At 41.0% G+C, this 18,047-nt stretch overlaps 1 protein-coding gene across 5 annotated transcripts in view; it reads left to right on the top strand.

Moving 5' to 3' along the window:
* The window catches only part of glra1 (glycine receptor, alpha 1), a 111,911-nt gene that overhangs the window by 44,061 nt on the left and 49,803 nt on the right, over positions 1–18,047 (top strand). For all 5 annotated transcript variants that reach the window (XM_051420703.1, XM_051420702.1, XM_051420700.1 and 2 more), the window contains one exon: positions 11,934–12,001. In XM_051420703.1, the coding sequence (XP_051276663.1) occupies positions 11,934–12,001 (68 nt within the window). The remainder of the gene's footprint in view (positions 1–11,933; positions 12,002–18,047) is intronic.

Below are 18,047 nucleotides of genomic sequence, written 5' to 3'. Positions count from 1 at the left end.
TCAACAAGCAGCAGCCAAATTAATCTATATGCTGTTGGGAAATGGCCCTATTTTAGAGTTGGAAGGATATTGTCTAATACATTATTGTATGCCAGTAGCATTAAGATTGATTTGTTTTTGTTCGGCCCTGGTTTGTTTGAGTTTCATCTTATCAATGCCCCCGTGCACAATGCTAGTTCCATATAGAAATGGTTTTCCCGGTTTGGTTTGGAAGAACTTGACTGGAACAAGCCGGGCCTGATCACCCAACATCAGCGTTGGACCTCACTAACACTCTTGTGTCTGAATGGGAGAAAATCCCTGCAGCAGGTTCCAAAACCTCCAAAACCAGATACATAATATTTAAGAACAAATTTCACATCATCATGACTTTAATAGTTATTTCAGACTGCACATACTGATCCAATGTTTAAGTGTCCTCATATTTTTGGCCGTGGAATGAAAATCTCCATTACAGAAGCAGATATTTAATGCTCCAGTTAAAGTAGTAAATAAGTAAAGTTCTATCTCTTCAGGTGTCCTCTGCATTTGTGGCCAAACAGCCTTTGAAGGGCTTTTTTCCCCCTCTGAGTACAGAATCAGTTTCATGGCTTTTAGCAAACTTTTTTATAAGTTGAGCTGCAGTAACTTGCAGGAATATAAAGCTCTCAGCGTTTGATAAAATGTTCATTATTTCACTGTTTCACTATGGAGTCAGGAGATTTATGATGCTTTAAAGTTCCCAGGGAAACTTCTCCTGCTGGCATTTCGGCTCTGATGTTTATGCATTGAGGATAAGAACAAAATGATCACCTCCTCAGCTGTCGTGTCTGGACATAATGGCGGAAAAACAGCAATAGGGAAAGAAAAACAACCCTCTACTTCTCTTTCTCTCTCTCTCTTCTTTCTCTTTCAAACCCTCTCTCTCTCAGTACTGCTTGTAAAATGAGCCATGTTCTTCAACTTCCTTGAGCATGTGTGGGGAATATATATTAGTTCAATAAAAAGTAAAACTGCTTTCCCCGGACCATATAGCCTACAGACGACGCCCTATAAATATTTAATGTCTCACGGCCATTGTAGTATTTTTTGCTGAAGGCAGCTCAATTGCAAGAGAGGCGATCCTGCGTAATTCAGAATATTTTTCATATAATTTGTACCCTGCGACTTCTCTTCTACCCTTGTCTCCCTTTGCTTTGTTTAGGTCCATGCCATTTGTTGCTGTGAATAAATTCGGCCTCACCGCTGCAGCACTGAGGTGTCACTTAGAGGACTGCAAATTGGGCATCAGGAGAGGACAGAGTTAAATAAATCATAGGAGAGCAGAGCCAAGACAATCCTCTAGATACCTGTGTTTTACAGCCCTCCTAAGGCCTGATGATGGAGCCTGCCCCACTGTACCACCTATACGCTTTCCTTCTCGTAAAAGCATGAGGTGTGTGGGTGGTCTTTACCCGAAGCTCATATTAGAGAGAGAATTGCATCTTTACTGTTGCCCCAATGTATGGTATGTTTGCTTAATGCTTGTTCAGCTGTTGCAGTTGTTAATCAGTGTTGATAAGAAACAACGTTGGAGTGACCATTATATTTTACCCTTCTAAGTTTAACTTGCTCATCCAGGTACATCAGTGAGCCTCCTCAGTTATTTTGTTAACAAAGCAACAATGCCACTAATTGCAGGGTAACAACATGAATTTACTTTCTATGTTGCAGGACTTTAGTCACACCACAGTTTGACCAACAACCTCAGAACACCTGGTTCAGGTTCAGACTCATTTAAAGTTAATTTGTTTGAGTCTGGATTTAGAAAACATTTAATCTGACCAATTTTTTGGTCAGTACTTCTGGATTTGAAGTCTCAAGTGAGAAAACAAACAGAAACCAAACAGACATGATGGATCGTTTTATTGCTGTGCATTCAAGTGAAATGTTAGCTCTATTGTCAGAAATACAACTGCAAACTATTCAATTGTGCAACAAATCTCATGCAGTCTCTCCGGAGAAGCCAACCTGGTCTCTGAAGTTCAAGCTCAGTGCACCATCAGAACATTACACTGCTTACCACTAACCTTTCTTTCTAAAGAATAGAGTCTTGGGTGTTGCCTTGTAACCTTGTGAAGCATCTAGCCTTGCATATAGATCACTTGAAAATCCATCTCTCCAGCCTTCAATCTATGCATTTTTGGCCCAGCTCCAGTCATACTAGATCAGTCAACGTCCTTTGAGGAAGTACTGGCAGCTCCAGGGGGTGGGAGCTAGGTGTGAAGCAGTGGGAAAACACTGTTGTTAAACAGCAGAGGTTAGTGTAGATGCTGCTAGCATCAGAGTATTTCTTCATTGAAAGAAGGCTTTTCTCTGTGGAAAATGTTCTTTTATATGTTTTTGCTAATCTCCCAGTTGGCTCCGGTAAGACTTTGACCACTTTATACAGTTCATTGATCCGATTGGTTGAAGTTCGCCCATAATAGACAGTGATAGACAGATGGTTCATCCAATCACCGGCCAAGTATTTTCTGAAAGTGCCTGCCCTTAAAAACAATCTTCCTACAACGACTTCCCAGATGGTTCTGTCTAACAAACCACCTGCTGCAGTCAGGACAATGAATAGGTAAAGGAAATCCGCTGTAAGAATGATGCATCTGGTCCCTTGTTTTTGTGCGTTCCTCTTTTGCTAAAAGTGTAACAAACGTGTGTTTTTTTTTTTATTTCAAACTGTAAAGATGTCCTCTGTTAGGTCTTTAACAAAAGGCGACACACAGACTGCATCAATTCTTATTGGGTTTGTGATTTCAGAATAATTTGAAAGATGCTTTAATCACACAAGATTGCAAGAGACAGTGGCTGCAAGTATCAACTGGGCATTACTAGATTTGAGATTCACCACTTCTTTGGCAACAGTAATGCCCCCTGCAGTCTTAATGCACCTGCTATATCATCCTAACATATGGCGCTTGGTGGACGTGGCATAACCTGCTGTTTAGTAGATGCTTTAATCCAAAACCTCTTTCCAATGTCATGAGTGGACACATTTACAATACGAGTGTCTCCACTGGGAATGGAAAGCTTTGTCTTGGCACAGTGATGAGATACAGAACCAAAAATATGCCAAGTTGTTTTCTGCAATGCTAAATCTCAATTTGAGGTAGTGTTGATACAGAGACGACAGTATAAAACAATCCCACCGGCTCATGTCTGGAGTCTTCAGTTGGCAGCTCGCCGCTGGTTCCAGTGTCAGTTTAAAAATCACAACGAAGACGAGATGTTAAGTCGACACTGGAAAAAAAAGCTCAGAGACTGCTGAGGGAGGAGTACAAAACCCTCCAAACTATTAATCATTAAAAAAAGCAATTACAGGCACTTCCCTGGCAGGTTTATCAGGCTGTCATCTTCATACCATCTCTATTTAGACCTATCTACTTCCTGGATAACCACCAAAACCTCTTTTCTCTCTGTCAGTTCTCCTGCGAGGTGAAAAATGAGTAGATGATGATGACCAGCAAACCCGACACTCTAAAACCTAAAAGGTACCACGAAGAACCAATGTGGTGAATCAATGCGAAAGAGTTCCTCTCTTTTCAGAAGGAGTCAGCTTTATTGGCGAAGTGGTACACATACGATAATTTGGCTATACTATACTATATCTTCTGTGTGCACCAGAGTTGGAATGTACCTAACTGCTTTTGTTCAAGTACTATACTTATGGATAATTCTGACATACTTGTACTTTATGTAAGTATTTCCATTTTATACTACTCTATACTCCACTACATTTCAGAGGGAAATATTGTTCTTTTTACTCTACTGCATTTAATCCACACTTACATATATATCCTCTCTAAACATAGTTGGTTGAAAACAAAACATTTTCTGGTTAAAACAGAATTTATTAAACATAAGAAATCCCTTGTATTCATGAAAAAGTCTTAAGGGAAAAACGTAGAGTAAATTCAGTCCTATAAAAGGGATGAGCTGGCTTTATTTTGAAGCTATTCCCACAAAGAATATCAAGAAAATGTTGTATTGATTGCATGTTGATTTAAAGTTCTGAAGCCTTCAAACACTGAGCCCTCTCTTTCAAAAAATATATACCAAGCTGATAAAACCTGAGGCTTAACGGAAAGGAAGTCTGATATTGGAGATAAACTGAAAGCAGGGAGGCACCCCTACATTGTATTTTAATGGCACAGGCAAATTGTTTCTAAAGCTTTAGTTTTGTGTGCGGCATACAGAGATATCATACAGAGCCAGAGAGCTCAGGGACTGTTCAGAGCCTCTCTTCAGAGAGAGGCTGCGGTGGCTGCAGTTAGCAGAAGTGCCGAGCTGAGCCGTTTGTTTCGTCCTGCTTTATTGCTGTTGTCACTTGTTTTTAATGAAAGTGGAGTTCGGCTGAAGAAGGAGGGGGATTTATTTGTGCCGATGCAGTTCAGCAGGACTTCAGCAGAGACACTGGCCTTGATTGGCCTTCTCCGTGTGCGTGTGTATAATTATGTGGGTTTTAGAGACAGGGAGTATGTGAGTGTATATTCAGTCAAATTAACTTTTTAGTTCAAATGCCAAGGGCTGGTGGAAATTTATCTCAGAAGAACATTTGCAGTCTAAATAATTCATATACATTTTTCATACCAAATATTATAACATTTCCCTTTTTCAGTGCAGTTTTATGAAATATAGTCAGTATTGTTTTAATAGTTCAGTGACCAGGTTTGAACTAAATAAATTACTTAGTTATACAACAATCCGATCTACATTTGAATATTTAATCATCCGGGCAGGAGTGGCCAGCAGGGACAAACTCTTAGCACATGCAGAGGACAAGGACTGTGTGTAACATATTTAAATGTTATCAGCTGCAAAAGGTTAAAAACCAATGAGGCGTGTAGGCAGTATGTATCCGTGCAAAACTGTATGTTAATGAGTGTTAATGTGTGTTTTGTGTGTGTGTGCGGTGCAGCCTGTAGCTCCACTGTATGTGTCCTTCAGTTCAACATGCGTGTGTGTCTGTGTCCCATCCATGCCTGAATGCATCTATCTGTACAGTTCAGCATAAATAGTGTGTGTGTGTGTTGGACTACGTGTTCATATGGATATTTCTGTGTTTGTGTGTGTGCCTGTCTTTTTGTTAAGTGTGTATTTGTGTGTGTGTGTGTGTGTATCTATTAATTTGATGTGTTTGTTCATCAAATATGTTTGCATTACACGTGTGTTTGCCCTGGTGCGTTTGTGTTCATCACATCATCTCTTGTGTGTCTCTTCTTGTCTATGTCAGTGTGTGTGTACTCGCTGTTTGTGTGTTTGTGTGTATACAGTACACGTATGTGCTGTACATGTATTTAGGACATGTGTTCATCTGAGTGTGTGTGTGTGCGTGTCCTTTTGCTCTTGCACTATCTGTATACGGAGCAGTTTGAGTGTTTTTAACCTTGTAGTGGCTTTCAGGTTTAGGTTAGAATTAGATTTAGATAAAGGCAGGACAAAGGACCCCTGACATCGTTATCTGCTCTGTCTCAGCCAGAGACAGTTTCCAACTAACATGCAAAGTTTCATTATCAGGCTAGCAACAGATGGGAAACCCACTCTTATCTAATTCTATTGGAAATCAACCCATTGTTTAGACAGCTTCTGTGGATTTTGGGTGGTATGTCAGGCAATTATTATAAACAGCATGCATGCAGTGTTAATTCAATTCAATTCAATTCAATTTTATTTGTATAGCGCCAATTCATAACAGAAGTTATCTCAGGACACTTTTCAAATAGAGCAGGTCTAGACCGAACTCTTTAAAACATTATTTACAGAGACCCAACAGTACCACCATGAGCAAGCACTTGGCGACAAGGGCAAGGAAAAACTGCCTGTTAAAAGGCAGAAACCTAGGACAGTTAGATAGAAACACCTTGATTCCAGCAGGAATGGCTGCAGTGCATTTCAGGAAGGATAATCTTTTTTAAATAAAACACCCTTAAGATTATTATAAATTATAATTATCACATCAAAACAGACAAAAAAAAGAAACAATTTAACTCCATGGCCTACTGAAATGAAAAATGATCAAGAGAAAACAATCAAATAAACAAGTCAACAAAATCACTCAGGTTCCATTTAAGAAATGCTTCCGGTGTTGATGAAGCCTTGTGGAGGATGGAGATAAAGAAGAGTAGCAACAGTAACCAAGTGTAGCTAGGCTTAGGAAAGGGTTAACATCACATCACAAAGTAACAACATTGTACACTCGAGATTTCTCAAACAAATGTCAAAGACTAATGGATTGACATATAGAGAAAAAAATGATAATCAGACAGCACAGGATGAGATACAGTTTGAACCTCCTTCATTATAAAAAGGTTTTCATTGAGAATTCTTCATCTCATGCCAGAGACTAATACATTATGTCATTGAGGGTCCTCACAAGTACTGTATAGAAGCACTGGCATGTCTGAGTGTTTGTGTGTGTGTGTGTGTGTGTGTGTGTGTGGCTCAGGCCATTTGGCCCATACACACTGAGGCAAATATAAGCGTGCAGCTACAGTAGCCTGTGAGTCACACTGCCAGCCTGTCCTCCATGACAGTTAATGAGCTGTCGCTTCTTCCTCCTTTCTGTCGTTTTCTGCTGCACCCCCGTCTTCTGTCTTTATTGGAAAGCTATAAAGCAAACTGTCTCCCTCTCCTGCTCTCCCCCTCTGGATGGTTATTAAATGAACTGCTGTGGTAGAAAAGAGGGAGAAAAGCAGACGGAGGAGGTTTTTTGGGGGGTATTAGCTTCTCCTCCTCCTCCTCTTTTTTTCCCCGCGTCACGCGCTGTGAGGGACGCCAAGACAAGACAAATGATGATATCCCTCCGCTCGCCTCCGTCCTGCTACAGAGCAAGAGGACTTTGAAGGAGGGATTTCGAACAAAGCCAGGATGCGGAGGAAATGTGTCAGAAGACTTGAGTTAGGCCTGAAAAAAAAAAAAAAACACAGTGATAATGTAATACCAGCCGGTTTATGGAAAAACCCTCTGATGCACTCAGACATATCAGGGCTTGTGCTCACAGGGTTTGTAGAGCCTCTATACATCAGACAGATACAGTCAGGTGGTCTAGCTGGAGTGATTATTTACCAAGAAGCTTCTAGAGTCCATTTATCTTCCAGTGTGTTTGTCGTCTTGTTTGTTTCAGCTACTCTAGTCCCAAATAAAGACAGTTACGTGAAATATATATGATAATTGATCTTATGCTAGGTTTTTATTTATTCTACATTACAGTTAAACTTTGGATAATAAATCCATAATACGACTGCACCGTTCCACCTATGGTTGTCACAATATCAGACTTTCACTTCATGATTATGGTGGCCAAAAAAAATCAGGTTTACAATATTACTGTGATAACTATAGAAAATGTGTAATTAACTTTTATTGTGTCTTCTTTTTCTATTTTGCGCGGCAGTAGAAGCACCGTGCTAGTAGCTAGGTAGCTAGGTGGTAGCCAGCATTAAGGTGCATTACTGCCACCTGCTGTGTTGGAGTATAGTACAGTATATGGCGACATTTCTCAACCCACTGCAAGGAGGCAAAGATGTGCAGCAGTGTGGGGTATAACGTGCTCTAGTTCGATCAGAAAATATTCTCCAAAATCTCCCTGGTGTACGATTCCTGGAAGACTTGTTTTGATATTTTTTTATCATTCATGCACATGAATGTATTTTTTATCACACACTAGTAATATGTTCCCACAAATTAATCATTTTTTAACTCAATTTAGCTCCCAAATTCCGTATGTGCACATTGTGAAGGTTTCTGGTTTAGAGTACAGGCACCTTTGTTATTCCAAATCTTTGAAGAACCTCAGTGAATAGTAATTTCTGTTTCCCTCCCATTTTCTCATCAACTTCTGTAACCAGATTTACTGCCTTCTTGCAGCAGGGAGGACTTTACGTTTGGGTGCAAGTTAAGCACAGATTTATCTGCTTCTTTTGAAAGAATCTGGTTGTTTTTTCTTGTGTAGACCCTGAAATGATGAACCTCACAGAACGCAGCACGTCTGAAAAATTAAAGTCTTATCTCTCAGAGGAGAAACTGATGCATGGTGAAGAGGAACAGTAATCCAATAAACTGTACAGACAGTTCAGTATGCTTGGAAAACACCTGGACAGATGTTCGTTTTGCTCATTTTTGTGATTTCAAAGTTCGTATTTGTCAAAAGAGAAACGTTGATCAGCTTGTGTCAAAACAAAACCACTGCACACGATTCATTACCCCATCAGGTTTGTAGGTCCATGCATCAAATTCAGTAAGCGTTTGTAAGCCTGCTGGTGTCAGACTTTACCGACTGGTGCTTTTAGATTTTACAACGGCTTCCATACTCCCTATAGTTGAATCATCAGTTATCTATCACCTTAATTCAATCTCTAACTCAGTATGCAGCTATTTCTCTTTAGCTACAGTGAAACAAACTCATTCCATCTGCAGCTCAACTGGAAGCAAACCTGGTTTATTGAATATGTGAAAGTTTTTTTATTACTTCATCCTGCTTTCCTCACGCAGTCCTGTGAGTAATCTATTGTTTGTTCTAATTAGATGCCTTACATGTAAGTCACGTAGGGAACAATCGCCTCCAGCTACCTTTAATGATTTTTTCCCCTCTTAACCGTGCATCTTCAACCCTATGATTGTACTCTATGGCTTAACCACAGTTGCATGCTTGTGTGTGTGTGTGTGTGTGTGTGTGTGTTGTGTTTTAGTGCGTGTGTGAGTGACTCTCAGATGATATTCCTCCCCAGTGGCCTCCAGCAGTCCTCAGACTGTGACAGGGAGAGTAATTGGCCATCAAAATAATCCAGACCCCTTCCTTCATTCCCAGCTAGCCGCCGGCGAGTGGAATTAGACACTGAGTTTAGCCAGGGACATTAAACACAAACTCTGTGTCCGTGTGTGTGTGTTTGACCTTAAGTCAAGAATTGGGATGCAGCCTCTTTACTTGTTAAAAAATACATTTTGCAATCCAGCACAGCATTACCTACCATTTTCCAACGATGAAGAGTGGATTAAATATAATGAGATTAAAGGAATTAGATTGCAAACAATTGCTGAAATTTGTAGGCAGCGATCTAATTATTTCACAGAGAAAGAGCAGATAATGATCTACAGATTTTAATAGATTTCTATACATGAAAAGTGCAGAGCTGCACTTTGGGACTTGTCTGCTTGCAAAGGAGCAATTATGGTAAAGTCTGTAAAAGCCTAATGCCTCTTTTATGATGAACTGAAAAGTATAAAATTATAAAGAAAAGGATTTAGTGTTACTTTTATCCACAGAGGGGTCAGTGGATTGATTGTAGTTGCTGTTCTTGCTTCCACTTGGCCTCTTCAATGTTCAGAAAAGTGCTGAGCGTTTGCTCGCTTTGTTTCTGTTTCCCACTGCTTCCAGTCTTTATGCTAAGCTAGGCTAATCACCTCCAGCTCCGTAATGCTCAGACTGAGAGTCGTATGCACCTTCTCATCTAACTCTGAGAATGAGTCCAAAATAACACCCGCCAAATTCTGGCTTTGGTGGCAAAAAAAACGGAGGTCAATAATTAAATAAAGGAATCACATTGTAGGTTTAGGTCACTGTACTTTTTACATGTGCTGGCTGAGGCTAATGTGACTCTCACTGTCCACCGTACCTATCATGAGCTTACTAGTTTCTGGCCCTTTCTACACAATGTCTGTCCATGTTTTGGCCAGTAGAAACATCTGCATTACGTTATTAGAGATGTGGCGACACATGAAGATGAACTAGTCCCGGCAGTTGGTGTTTGTTTGCAAGTGGTGGTGTCGAACAGGAGCCCTGAGATCCTGGCTAAATATGAAGCTGAAAAGGTTCAGAAAGGCTCAGAAAACGTTTGTTTTGGGCCTCAGTGTAAAAGGGGGAAAAAAACACATGAGTGTAAGAAGAGTGTAGTGGTTACTTCCTGTGGTTCCTCTTAAAGCCAATATCATGTCCACTGCCTGAACAAGATGAGAGCCCGACTGTCTGTTTGGCTGTCCTCCACACGCCTCACCGCAACTCCACTCCCGCCACCACGTAATCGCATTTGTGTTTGTACAACCTGGTAATACAGCAAATCGATGGAGCGGCCGCAAAAGGCCCGAATGTTATTTACTTTCACTTTGACTCGCTCATCTGAAAACAACCTTGAACGCAGCGTCTTATCTCTGAGAGGAGAGTGAGGGGGAACTATTTTTGTCATTATGAATTCCTTTGAAATGACACACTTGAGTTTATTGATGCTGTTTGAGTTTGACCGACAGTGCTTTTTAAGTCTCAAAGGGGTGTGACATTGATTTTCTCATTTCTAGTTTTCTTAAGTCGTAATGAGATGTTTACACGCTCCTTCTCAGAGACAAACCTACTGCTGCTGTCAGGCAGTCAGACACTGTCGGATTATTTAAGTCCGGAGCAGAGACTCATTTATTCAGCACAGCCTCACAGCTTGTGTTAGAAGCCACCTTACCAGACGGTTTCTTTCTTTTATTTACTTCCTGCAGTCTGTCATCAACTCACTTCAGCTTTAGTCTCCTCTGCTGCTCTAATATCCGGTCACACACAGAGACTGAAACACACAATCCTGAACCTCAGTTCAGTTTTGTTCTTTATTGCCCTACAAGAGGAAATTCTCATACTCACAGCATGAAGTACAGTAAAAGGTAAAACTGATTGAAAATGCAACAAATTAGAAACTAGTGCAGAGAGGTAGTTCATGGTATATTTGAATGTTTGGATCTGTATCTCTGCCCAGAGGGGAGGATTTCAAATAGCCTGGTTACACATTTCCATTTTTTTCCAGCAGTTCAAATATGTCTGGTATAGTACTCATTGACAGCTCTTTTTCAAGCCAATCCAAGTTTTGCACTCTTGCTTAAGAAGGGGATGTTAATGTCTTGTGCCAGAGCCAGAAAAAGGACCATGAAGAGGCAACAAGAATGGATGAGATTGATGAAGCCATTCAGGTTCTTGTGAGTCCACTAACAGCAGACCTCCCACAGGTGGACGGTTATTGGATTATCCTGTTTAAATCAATCTAAAATTAAAACTATAACAGCTAGAACATCGTTTCTTGGAGGATCATTTTGAGGTACTACATCACAATACCAATGCAGGCACTGAGGGACAATTCCTGTCGCAGAGTTCAAAGGGTTAAACCTGCATTAATCTGTAGTTGTACATTAACAATGGATCAAGTAATTATGTGTGGTGCAAACAGGGTTCCCTTCCGCTCAATGAGGTATTTCAGCATCTCTCCGCTCATTGTAAAGCCCATTTTCAGCCACACGCACACCCAGCACCAAACAACAGCTGGACAAGGTGAGATATATTGCCTCTGCAGAGTTGGTGGATACCAAACCGGAGCTAAAAGAAGAACCTTACAATCATCATGAGATGATGATGTCGCTCTGTGTAACTGGATGTCTAATAGGAAACTGTTTGCTAACATGTTCAGCATTGTGTTTGCAGCTTGTTCCGCTCCCCCCAAAGTGTAAAAAAGAAAATCAGTGGAGCTTGAAATTGTCATATTTCTTCGACCGACATGCTAAACAAGACAAAACAGCCAACACAGACACAACGTCAGACTGATTAATGAAGTGAAAAGAAAATGTCAGTTTAGCCTCACTATCAGACTATCAGATGTCAGATCTCTTAAACAGAAGGGATGGTTCTGATTCGCTAGCATTGGTTTTGCTTTATGTGTTGGCGGTTAAAAAGGTTTGTCAAGTTGGGGAATGATTCTGTGACGGATCTGAAAAGGAAACATTTCCCCTTCTGTCGATGTGAACAATCTTTAAAATACAGTCTTCCTTACTCCAGCTTTGTTTATTGGAGTTCCTAATGATCTTTAATGGTTTCACGGCTTGAGGTCTTTTAGGTTGTTAAAAACTCTTTCTGATAAAATCTAACTTTTCCACCTCTCTCCCTCTCTTTTTCCTCTCTGCAGGTCCTCCTGTAAACGTAACCTGCAACATTTTTATCAACAGTTTTGGGTCCATTGCTGAAACAACAATGGTAAGCTCAATTATTCTTAATATCACTTTGTAATACAGCTTGACTCATAGTTTCTGATATTATTTATTTGTCACTTGTGTGTGTGTGTGTGGATGTGGATGGTTGGGCGGCTAATGGAAAATGTCACATCTCGTCGCAGCTCCATTTCGACTTGGGTAATATTGCCCTGAAAAATGCGATTAATTGAAAGACGATGGCGCTGGTATGCAGCGCATCCAAAGTTTCATTTTTATTTCCTTTCAAAAATTAAAAGCCTTCTGCACTCTGAGTGTTTAGAAATGTCTTCGCCTCATTGAGCCTGTCTCCCATTTCAAACACTTCATTTGAGAGAGCGCATCGCTGCCGCGGCCATTTGCATAACAACGCGGTGGCGGTGCTGCTGTCGTGCTGGTTTGCAAGCGATGGGGGGGGGGGGAATTTACTCTTATTCATTACACAGAAAATCCATTAGTGTTAATATAAGTGAACCATCAACCTTCTCAGAGCAACAAGGCAGATATGGTAACACTGAACCGTAGTGTTTGTGTGTGTGTGTGTGTGTGTGTCTGTGTGTGTGAGAGAGACAGCAGAGGTGATCTCAGCACCCACGGCATCCGTGAATGTTGCTAAAAATGAAGCACGCTCACCACTTTAACCTCCATAAAACAATGAATCATGTTTTCATCCACCGAATGCTTTCAGACTGTCAGCTGTGTAAACCTTCAGCAAGACCGTAGCTGCTACCAAGGGCACGGAGGCCATGTCCACGCCTGTGTTTCTGGGAATGAGTCTGCTTTTAACAACCTTGTGTACAAATACACAAAAATACAACATGGTGGATTTTTTAAGGGCCCCAGGCAGGGGTTAATGTAGCATTTGGCAGGTGGGGGAACCATCTGTTTTCCCCCGTTTCACAAAATATGAGAATGTGCTGCTTTTATTTGTTTTATATAACCCTAAATACAATGTTTTAGGGGTTTTACACTGTTGGTTGGACCAAACAGGTCATTTAACGTCATCAGATTCAGAATCGTATTCTTCTTTTATCAAATTCTAAATGAACAGAAACCTATTCACATCCACTCGAAACAAGAAAATCAGAGATGGAACACAAATATAGCAAAGTCTCATGTAAAATGACCAGTTCCTCTCTAAATCTGGAAGATAATGGCATGTTTATTGGACCCCATGCTAAAGAGCTGATTAGGAAAATTGGTTTTCAGGGCCTCTAAAGGTTAAGATTAAAGGATGGGGCTGGTGATGTTTTATATTCATCTTAGTACCAAACAGTCCAGTAAAAAAAAGACCAAAACCAACAATGATTTGATCCTAACACATATTGTCTGTCTGGAAGAACAGAGGGAAGAAGAGAGGTGAAAAAGAATCAAAGGGAGGGAAGAAAGAAAAAACACAGAGTGAAAGCACAAAAAGAAGGGGCAGTAATAAAGGCACTTCTATAGAGGAAGAGGAGGATATCCCGAGCTGAACTTCCACAGTGCACACTGACACACACTCACACACACATCGCTGCACTGAAACTGCTGGCCACTGCAGATCCCCGTCATGCAGAACAAATTCCAGATTTTCCCTCCTGCAGAAGCCGAATCGATCCTTGTCTAAACCCTGGAGGGAGGGAGAGATGGAGGGAGCAGGATGGACAGATGGGGGATGACTGAGGGCTAGGGGGAAAATCTTTTTATAAAGCAGAGAACGGGGCAGAAAATGATAATATTAAACAAAAATGAAAGAAGGAAGTGGACAAGAAACAAAAGGAGGCAAAACATTTATCAGAGCTGTTCCACATGGAGGAATAAGGAATAAGTATATATCAAAGCTTAGAGGTGCAATATACCGTGAGGTTGACATTGGTCTAGTCTTAATATTATAACTACTATATATAATATACATGGCTGTCGATCCTCCTCTGTTTATCTTCCTGAGGTTTCTCCAATTTTTTCCCCCAGATTTCCAGATTTTTTAAGCTGAACTGATGATTTTGAACAATATACAAAATAAATACCCCTCTGATAAAAACATGATTTGTGTCAGCGTAAATAAGATTGATTGTCTGAGCTCAGATGTGACGCGTCAGGCAAGTGCCGAACGCAGGGCAACCTCTGGATGCTGGGGCTGAGTTCGCCCACTGAAGACCTCAGTCAGTGTTGTTGCTATAATCTCTCAAAGGGTGGATTAGAAGCAAAAACAAAGTACTGAAATAATGGGATTTATCAGCTTTTATCAAACCAGAAAATCCATTTTAAAGCTTCAGGGGCAGGACAGAGCGAGCGAGAGGCCGAGGATGGTTTCTCAATGCAGTGTTGGTGTTGGTTGTAGTGTGTAGCTCGCGCTTTAAACTTGGACTACAGTATCCTTCCATCTTCAACACACACACACACACACACACACACACACACACACACAGTGCTGCTGGGGCTGGAGCACAGTGATAGATGGAGTCGGTAGAATGGCGCAGTGCGTGTTGAAGTCCCGGTGGTACAAGGCTTTATTCCTGTTTCAGCGCTCTCCCCACTCGCTTGCTTGCTCACTCTTTCTCTCTCTCTCTCTCTCTCTCTCTCTCTCTCTCTCTCTCTCTCTCTCCCTCTCCCCCCTCCCTCACACACACACACAACCCCTTCTTTTACTCTTCAGTCCACTCTTTCATTCGTTTTCTCCCTCCCTCCATTTCCTGTCCACTGAGAACACACATACTCACTCAAGCCTCGCTCACTTCATGTCTCTCTCTCTCTCTCTCTGTAAAACACACACACACACACACACACACACACACACTTAAACCTCAAATACTTGATCACCTAAATGTATTTCACTGTCTAACACACACTCACACACACTAACATTTCACAATGTTGTGATAAAAACAATACATCCATATCCACTGAACCGTTATTTATTTATATACATATTTTTTATTACTGATAAGCTGAAGGCACTAATTATAATTTCTTATAAATATTTGTTCTATAAATATTCAAAAAAAGGGAGAGATTTAGAAAACCTGGACTCAATATGAAATTCTGATTGTCTGTTTAATAAGAAAAAAAAATGTTGGCTTCCAACTTAACAATTAATTTAATGATTATTTGTTTTATTTCCTCCAGAATGCTATAATAAGTAATATAAATGTCCTTCCTTTTTATTATTCTTTATCTTATCTGTATCTTAGATTATCAGATATATATAATGACAAAGAGTCGGTAGGATATACAATGTGCTTTACTCTATGTGACATTACTATGCTATGCCTCTGTCACTACAGAGCTCTTTATCCTTCACACACGGAAACCTCAATCACTTTATTTCCCCCCCCCCACTCTCTCTCTCTCTCACACACACACAGAAACACACACACACACACACACACACACACGCACACACCATTATGTTGCCACTCATTCTCTCTCTTGCCTTCCATATGAAGCTCTATGAACAGGTTTTACACTTTAGTATTGTCAGGCAGCTTTATCCCAGGCTTCTCTCCTCTCCGTCCACTGTATAGTTCTATCACGGTTGCACTGGTCCGAAGAACAACAGTGAAGTTGCTTTCAGATACTATTCCCCAGAAACAGTTCATTTCTCCTCCCTGGAATGAACTGTCTGTGTCAGCCGTTTTTACCGTCTTTGAGAAGTAAAGGTAGAAGTACTGTTAATAATAAACATTTGGGATTGATGGTTTAAAATGACTGAACCCAAGGTGGTTTGGACCAATCAGTGTCCTTTGAGGGACTTTTTCGCCTCTTAGATTTTCTTTTCTTCCCCAGACATCCACAAAAAGGATCATTTTCTAGTTTTCATTCATTTATCACTTCTTGCATGTTCTTGGATAAAACGGTGTTGGCACAAAAGCGTAATTTCCTCAAATTGAAGGTTGCATCTGTAATGTGCAGCTCCAGTGTGTGGAGTGTGGTTTGAAGAAACAGCTGTTTTTTAACATAAAACTCTTTCACTAAGCCGGTTGAATTGCATTAGTGCTTGTTGAACGGTCAAACATGTAAATTACCAAAATCACCTCAACTTCCCGGGAGAAGTTTGATGTTTGCTGTAAATTGATTTGACATCCCACAGTGCTGCTGCTGGTGCTGGTGTTGTGGCTTATTTTGAGGCCACACAGTGAAAACAGGATCGTTTCCTCTCAGTGCAATGTTGTCTGAGCACAGCAGATGTGCTGCCATAATGTGTGAGCCTCCGTAACCTCCTACCTCCTCTTCCTACCTGAGCAGCATCCAGGGAGCCGGCAGGATGTTATGACAGGCGTGGAATTAGAATATGGCTGCTGCTGTTTCTGTAGTTTGTTTTTGTTGTTTTTGGAGGACGGAGAAGAAGAAGAGGAGGAGGAAGATTGCAGTCCCTCATGCGTGGTTTACTGCCTGAGTTTAATACATGCTGAAATGAGGTTGGTATTGTGTAAGTACAGCATTTCCTCTGCTAATGGTTTCATAGCTGCGTCACGGTGGTGGATGGTAATTTCAGGGTAGCACTTAACAGTCCAACGGCCTTATGTCGGGATATTAAACCCCTATGAACCTACAGACGTGGTAGGAGTCCCATTTTTTACTCCACATATGCCGACGTCCTGCGGCACTTTTCCTCCATCCTCAGAAGGAGGAAGTGTTCAGCACGGAGCCTCCTCAGTGTCAACAACATTTTTTAATAAATCGTAAATTGGTCATCCATTCAGTCCAATTCTAAATCATTCCCTGAAATCATTAACTCAAATTAATGAAATGAAATTATTTTCCCCTCATTTGAATCTTAGAATGCAGCACAGTCCATACCCCATTTTAATGCATTCAATGTGCATTCATCTGCAGCCACGAGGAGCCTCTGACCGATGAAGCTGAGGTTTTATGGGACAGAAGGCTTCCGCAAGCTGACCAGTTTTTTAATAAAAAAAAGAATTAAAGCTACAATGTGTGATCTGAATGTAGATGAAAGGGGATTTTGACAATATGAATTAAAGGTGCAATGTGTAATCCAAGTGTTAAAAAGGGTCATGTTGTCATTAAATCTGAATATTTGATCCAGAGAGGTTTGTTTGCCACAGTTGGAAGGAAATAATATTTTGACTTTTTTTAAAAATTGGAAACAGTGGAAATGTTCAAGATGAATTCATAGAATACTGGGCTGAAAAACATTTACCGAGAATGAATTATAATATATGAATTTGCAGGCATTGTCACTACAAGGGATTTATGATTCTGGACCATGTACATAGTAATTCTCCATGGACCCCTTCCTAAATCCACGGCTATTCATTGTAATATTTTTGTGAGCCTTCCTCACATGAGGGCCTTGAATACTCAGTCTATTTTTTCCACCAAGTCTGAGAGTCTAGAGAAGTACTGATGCGGGACAGGTGTGTCCAACTTGTTGAAGGAGAAATAAAGAAACAGGTGCTGAAAAGTTCACCAACATCACAACCATTAGCTTTGTAAAGAGTCAGACTTGTGTGACCACTGGTTTCATAAATATCTTGGTCTTTAGCGACTCCATCAAGGCCATTTCTGCTCGACTTTTGCCCTTTCCAAGCTGCTGTCAAACCGCAGGCGGGTTTATGACTGATGATCCTGGCTTGGGCTCGCACCTCTCCTCTGTATTCCCTCGTTCCCTCTCTCCATCTACAGACACTCCTCATCTCTGCGCCATTTCAGGTTGTTTATCATATTCTCGAGCAGAAGAAAAGGCGACTCATTCGTGAAAGGTCAAGCTCATTTGTTTCATGTGAGATATTCAGTCTAATAAACAGTGATAAACGGCTGAGGAGTCTCACTCAGGCTGATTGCCATGTGACTATTTCACACACACACACACACACACACACATACACATGCAGCGCCGTGGCTGATTGCTCCTTTAAATGCCACCCGTTGGGGCTGCTGGCATGGCCGTACATCGTCCCCGTGATGCTTTTTTGCAACGCCATGCAGCTTAATGATGGCTCCAGCCTGGCCGAAGTGGCCAAGCTCCATATTCTGAGAATAATTGACAATTAGGGGGATGGAGTAGCGAGCTAAATGCCACCCCACGCTGAATAGAGACACTCCATCTC

This window comes from Dicentrarchus labrax, unplaced genomic scaffold, assembly GCF_905237075.1.
Source record: "Dicentrarchus labrax unplaced genomic scaffold, dlabrax2021, whole genome shotgun sequence".
Lineage (NCBI taxonomy): Eukaryota > Metazoa > Chordata > Actinopteri > Moronidae > Dicentrarchus > Dicentrarchus labrax.
Note: the sequence above shows the minus strand (reverse complement) of the source record. Positions and strands in the feature narration are given on the sequence as shown.